Genomic DNA, 6681 nt, shown 5'->3' on the forward strand with positions numbered 1-6681 from the left:
TGGTGGGAGGGTGGTGGGAGTACGGTGGGAGGGTGGTGGGAGGGTGGTGGGAGGGTCTCCCAACGTTAAAGCTATGAGGTCAGGGTTAAAGTCAGACAAACAGGCCGGTGTCAGGTGATAACACTGCAGCGTAGTACACAGACAGTACTCAGCTGTACTGTAGTACACACCTGTGTAGAAGTAACACAGTCAAATTCTGACCAACAACATTTTTCCATTTTATTGCGTTTCCTAAAATGCACGGACCATTAGAGTTTTATTGCTGAAATCATTTTTACACTTTTTAATAATAATAATTAAATTTTTTTTCCTGTGGTCCAGTTATTGTTGGTGGAGCAGAAAAAAGTTTTTTCGGGTTTGAGTTTTACTACACCGTCAGTACTCATCAATATTAGACTGTTCTTATACATGACCAGAGAGGGGAGGGGGCTCAGGGTTGTCAGGGAGGGCTGTTTGAGAGAGAGAGAGAGAGAGAGAGAGAGCTACCACATGAACATGAACTGTCAGTCCTTAACATTGACATGGTCAAACTACGGCCCGTGGGCCATAAAAAGCCCCTGTGGACCATCTATGACTAGATGTTCTCTGGAGTGTGGAGGAGTTCTGAGGACTGGACCACTGGTCATCACAGACCAGTCACTTCTCCGTCTCCACTACACTCCCACCTGCTGCTGCTGCTGCTACTACTGCTACTGCTGCTGCTGCTGCTACTACTGCTACTGCTGCTGCTGCTGCTACTACTGCTACTGCTGCTGCTGCTGCTGCTACTACTGCTACTGCTGCTGCTGCTGCTGCACTCTGTTTGTTATTGATCATCGGTCCTCAGGAATCAAGTGCTATTGATTTGTCTTCAGCTGTGAGCCTCTCTCTCTCTTTCTCTCTCTCCCTCCCTCTCTCTCTCTCTTTCTGACCTTTGGTTCTTCTCAGACCAAACATCCTGACCTCCCAGACTGAGACTCTGTGAAAACACACAATTACTGCAGCCCTCTTCAGACAGAGACGTCTGAGTGCGTCCAGAGAAAAGGACAGATCATTACATCATTACATCATTACTGCAGTAACTTCAAAGACGTCTGGTTGTTGAGGAGGTGGTCTGACTTTGGTTTATTTGAAGGAAAAACATTAGTGTTCCAACAGAATGAATGAGTTCCTGTTTGTAGAACATGAAAAGAAATAATTCTGCTGGACACAGACGTGTCACAAGGTGGAGCTGTGATATGTTTGCTCTGTTCAACAGGTACTTCCCTGTATTTTCATGACAATAATAATAATAATGATAATTATTATAATTATTGTGTTATTATCATGTATTATTATCATGAGGTAACTTTTATTTCCTCCTTCTTCACGTTCAGCACCCTGGACAGTTCCCTGGTCCATCAGAGGTTTAGGGAACAGTTCACCTGATCCTGTATGTTTCTGAACTGTGTGAGGAAACTGAAGTACCTGGAGTAAACTAAGGTAGTTTCCACTGAGGCTGTAAGGCAAACCCACCAACCACTTGTCCACCGTGTGGCGCTCAGTTCTAGGTTCTTGTGGTGTATTATTTTCTGTAGTTTTTGCCGTAGCTGATTAACCAGACTGCAGTGAACGCCTCAGACTGGAGACGTTTGAATCACGTGGGAATTGTCGTCCTTCCAGCAGTTTCTCCAGTTGGTCGTCAGTTTGAAGCCCATCACTGACGTGTTAATGTTGTTGTTGCTCTCTCCTCAGTGAGGCCAGATGTTGATCACAAACATCATCATCATCATCATCATCATCATCAGCAACCACCTGTGGAGACCGACACCGCTGATAGGCTGAGCCGCTCCGGGGCCTCAGGACTGATTGGATCTGTCTGGGTCTGGATGTTACTCTGCGTACATTCACTCACTGCCCCGTAGAGCTGCCCCCCGGTGGCCGCCAGTGGGTTCTACAGAGGAACGTCTCTGCAGGACACAGAACACGCTGTGGTCAATGAGAACTTTAGGACTTCGACAACTGCTTTTCTGAAACCAGTTGACAAAGACGGTACACAGCGACATCAGGTGGAACTTCTGGGGAAGACTTCGCAGACGGAAAAAAAATCCATGATGTCGTCTTGGGAATATTCTAGAACACTGCACAGAGATGGTTTGTTGAGACGGTTGAGAAGCAGCCGTGGTGATGAAGCTGTAGTTTAAGAAATGCTCTAAGTCTAACTTTTCTTTTTCTTACAAAGCTGAAAAGCTGCTGTTCTGTCCAAAGACATTTATTTTGAAAAGTGTCCAAATGTGTTTGTCATTGTTAGTGACAATAAGGTAAACATTTTTATAAATAAAGCATATTTTGCACTGATAATCTTTTAACAATTCCAATAATGTGACATTATTTTTTTGATATACGGCCACATATGAAGTGACCAGTGCCCCTGACCTCGTCCACGGACCACTGCTTGGGAACCAACGTCAGGACATCAGGTTTGTGTATTTTTAAAAATGCCAATAATATCTGTTTTTTCACGCTGCGGCCCAGGTTCTACTTCCTTTGCCAAGTCGACCTGTAACGCAGGGTCTGATGGACGCGGTGAAGGGAGCGCCACCACGGGAGGAAATGGAGCAGAGGTGAGAAAATTCATACTCCACTCTGCTTTAGGAATAGATTAGTTTTCTCCAGAGTCCATTATCATCTTTCAAACTCAATTCCTCTCTGCCTTCACGGCCACCACTGAGGAAGAAGTCGTTTGGCTGCCACCTGTCTGCACGTAGCTGATGGTTCACTGGTGGAGCAGGAAAAAAAAATCTAAGAGATGTTTTTACATCGAAGGGGAAAGACGTTCAGGTGTAAAATAGGATTGGAAAAAAATAAATAATTATAAAATATATATATTATATATGAATGTATATATATATAAATATATGTAAAGTATGTATGTATGTGTGTATATACGTATATATATATATATATAAATATATATATATATAAAGTATGTATGTATCTGTAAATATATAGCTGGGTCACTCTTCAGACCTACTGGGACTCGTAAACCAAGGTTTTTTCCAGGGTGTTAGAACCATTTCTTTTCAATAAATAGGGTGAGGAGAGTCAAAAACCTCCCAGAGGGGTGAGATAGATGGGAGAGAAAAGTGTCTGATGTTAATGACAAAAACCAGTTCAGACTGGTCTCTGTCTCCGACAACTTCAACTAGTCCCCTCACCTCCTCCTGCCCCAGTCTTCATCCCCTCACCTCCTCCTCTTCATCCCTTCACCTGCTCCTCTTCATCCCTTCACCTGCTCCTCTTCATCCCTTCACCTGCTCCTCTTCATCCCTTCACCTGCTCCTCTTCATCCCTTCACCTGCTCCTCTTCATCCCTTCACCTGCTCCTGCCTCAGTCTGTAATATTGTTTTTTTTTTTCTGACTGTTGACACCAGGATATTCTTCCATTTCTCTTCTACAGCTTTATGCTAAAGTAGCTACGTTTACCTGAAGGTACTGAGAATCAGCAGAGTACTGCAGTACAACACGTATTACTGTTACTTATTCAACTTTCTCATTGATTTCATTCTTTTCAAACCAAGACCCTGGTGACCTTTTTTCTTCTTCTTCCCATTGTGTCTGTTTGTACATTTGATGTGTGTACTCTGGAAACACACATGACTGCAGTACTGTGTACTTTCTCAGCCCTCGTCCCTGAGTTGAAATCTCCTTTTCTTCTGAGGTGGGAAGTGCCATCAATAAAGTGCTTTTCTGCTGTCTGCCCCCCCACAGCTCCTCCATTATTAGACAGGACTACAGCAGATCATAAATCCTCCAGCTTTTCTCCTCCGTCATCTTGTTCTTCATCATTGACACTCTTCCTCCTCTCTTCTTCCTCCTTTTCCCTCCTTCCTTCACTGAGGGGAAGTTTGAATTTCTTCCACTTCACTCACAAACTTCAGTCTTTGACCTGTTTTCTGGAAAATTCCTTAAAGAAAGAACTCGACTTAATGCCAATGCGATCGAACCACTGACCTCCTTGCAGTAAAGCAACAGCACAAACCACTCCTCCACTGGACGTCATCTACAGCTGCAGATGTGAAGTTAAAAAAAAAAACCCAAATCTTTTCAGATATTTTTATGGAACCAAACTCAGCAGTGGAGATGATTGAGATGATTTATCAGCTGTAGTAGAAGTAGAGGGGGAGAGAGGGAGAGAGAGGGGGGGAGAGGGGGAGAGAGGGGGAGATCATATTCATTATGATGTGCTCCTGAAAGCTGATCTGTTGTTTGGCACCACAGCAGAGAGTGTGGAAGTGAACACAGGCGTATTTATACCCACTGTGGGATGATGGGACGGATCCTCGGTTATTCTGAGACGGTGTTTGAAGAAAGAAAATAACTTCCTGTTATTATTTCCAGGTTATTTCTGAAGATACTACAAGGCTAGAATGTTAGGAAGCTTTAATATTTGTTTATATTTACTAACGTCCCAGCACCCTCGTGAGCTAACAGTGCTATTTTATTTAGTGGCCTACTTATCACCGCTCACATTATCCGGACCATTCCCACGGCCACTGACCCATTTGCCAAGCGTCAAAATTTGAATTTTTTTTGTGTGGAGGCTGAAATTGTTCTTTATATTTCTAATCTTTATATTTTTACTCTATATTTCTAATGTTTATATTTCTGATCTTTATAATTCTAATATTTATATTTCTAATGTTTATATTTCTACTCTATATTTTGAATATATATATATTTCTAATATTTATATTTCTAATTTATATATTTCCACTCTTAATATTTCTAATATATGTATTTTTTTCTCTATATTTCAAATCTATATATTTCTAATCTTTTTATTTTTAATTTATATATTTCTAATAATTTATATTTCTAATCTTTATATTTCTAATCTTTATATTTGTCCTCCGTCTCCTGTTCCACTGTGCCCTGTCTTTGGTGTCAGGAACTGTTGGGCTTGAAAACAGTTCCCGGCTGAGGTTTTTTTGACGGCGTCCTCCGCACGTGTTCTTCAGGTTCCAGTTTTTGTCGGAGCTGCTGAATTATTGATGCTTCTTAATGAAGACGGTGAAACAGCAGTTGATGTGAACGTGAGCCATTAATCAGCCGAGGCTCCAGGACGTCTCGTCCGGCATCGTGTTGCCATGGCGTACCAAAGCAAACATGATTAGACGCCGCTCTTCAACGGGCAACTTTAACAACCTGTAATGAGACTAATAGAACCCTTCATGAAACATCAGCGCACACGTGGAACCAAAAATAGAAGAAGTAATAGAAGAATAGTTTAACAACACTGAGGACGGCAGGTTTTCTACTGCAGCTGTGGGTGTATTTATCATAGTAAATATATGAATATATTTTTGATCTGAACTTCAGTCCAGTCGTTGCCCTCAACAGTATCAGTCGGTCAACACTCCTGAACAATCCATCTGACTGTTGTGTCAGTCAGACTGTCAGTCGTAGACTGTCAGGGTGCTCTGACACAAGCCAGGGCCGCTGACCAGAGGTTGAAACCCCCACAAACACATGCTGGGAGTTGATGATGGGATGTTACGATGCAGCTGCTTCGGTGAAACGAAAAAGAACTTCATCCTTAATTTTCATTTAAAATGTTTCAAATAATATCATGTTATTGTCTGTGTATTAGACTAATAATTAATCAATAAATAATATTAGGGATGTCTGAGCGTTAGCTTTTTGCCGACGGATTTGCGATAGTTGTTAGTAATCAGAGGAAGATGGTGTAAGGAATAAGCAGTGTGACACAGGAGACGTCGTGAAAAAGTTCTCATTACCGACACTGAGGACAACTTCTAGACCTAAATGCAGACTCAGGACCTTCTCAGTGGACGTCCTGCAGAGAGACGTCCCTCAAGTAAATAGTTTAATCAGTGTAAACTGCAGGAGTGGCGTGGCTCGAGGGCAAAGGTCACAGTCCCGTGACGAGGAATCAAACCGCCTGTAGTTGGTTTTGAAGTGTAGCGCTGACACGCCGAGCATCAGAACATCATTATCTGTCAAATCTGGGGCAACTTTTTAAGACCTGAAATCTATAAAAGCTCTTTGTTATTTATGTCTGAGGTTAAATCACTTTAATTGCGCCGCTCTGGTGGGAGTGAAAATTGAAAAACCAAGGTTTAATTTTATAGGTCCTTATTTCCAAGGGACTTCTCCACTGTCTCCAAGCCCTCGCACTATTAGTTGTCATGTAAAAAGCAATTACAATCAGTGCTGGGATCAGACGTGTCATCAGAGAATCCATTAACAACGTCCTCAAACCCCTCAATATTTACACTCACCAGCCTACTTTTCCAGGGCGGCGCTGACTTTTATGAGCAGTGAAGGGCAATTAAAAGGCATGAGTCTGGCTGTCAGGTCTGTTGTCTTCCACTCTTTATGATCTCACCCAGGTATTTATTGCAGCACTGTTGCATTTCATTAAATTATACGAGTGTTCGTGTTGGGCTGTGACACTGCGTTTGAAGCAGAAAAGAGTTTTTTTCCCTCGTATTTCACAGATGTGTAATTAAACTGCTGCTTTAAAATAAAAGTGTAGTGAAAACAAATAGATTGAAGCTAATGCTGTTCTCACAGCTGATCACTGACGGCAATCATGTTCGACCGGTTCATCTGATGAAACACCAAAGTGAGGCTGTAGTTCATGAGGCTGTGGTTCATGAGGCTGTAGTTCATGAGGCTGTAGTTCATGAGGCTGT

General features: G+C 42.3%; 1 protein-coding gene across 1 annotated transcript in view; it reads left to right on the forward strand.

Moving 5' to 3' along the window:
• Positions 1–2384, forward strand: part of gpc5a (glypican 5a) — a 65898-nt gene extending 63514 nt beyond the window's left edge. The window contains 1 exon segment of the mRNA XM_008310257.3: positions 1714–2384. Coding sequence (XP_008308479.1) covers positions 1714–1883 — 170 coding nt within the window. The 3' untranslated portion in view covers positions 1884–2384.
• Positions 2385–6681: the final 4297 nt, after the last annotated feature.

The sequence above is a fragment of the Cynoglossus semilaevis genome, chromosome 5 (genome assembly GCF_000523025.1).
Source record: "Cynoglossus semilaevis isolate Cse_v1.0 chromosome 5, Cse_v1.0, whole genome shotgun sequence".
NCBI lineage: Eukaryota > Metazoa > Chordata > Actinopteri > Pleuronectiformes > Cynoglossidae > Cynoglossus > Cynoglossus semilaevis.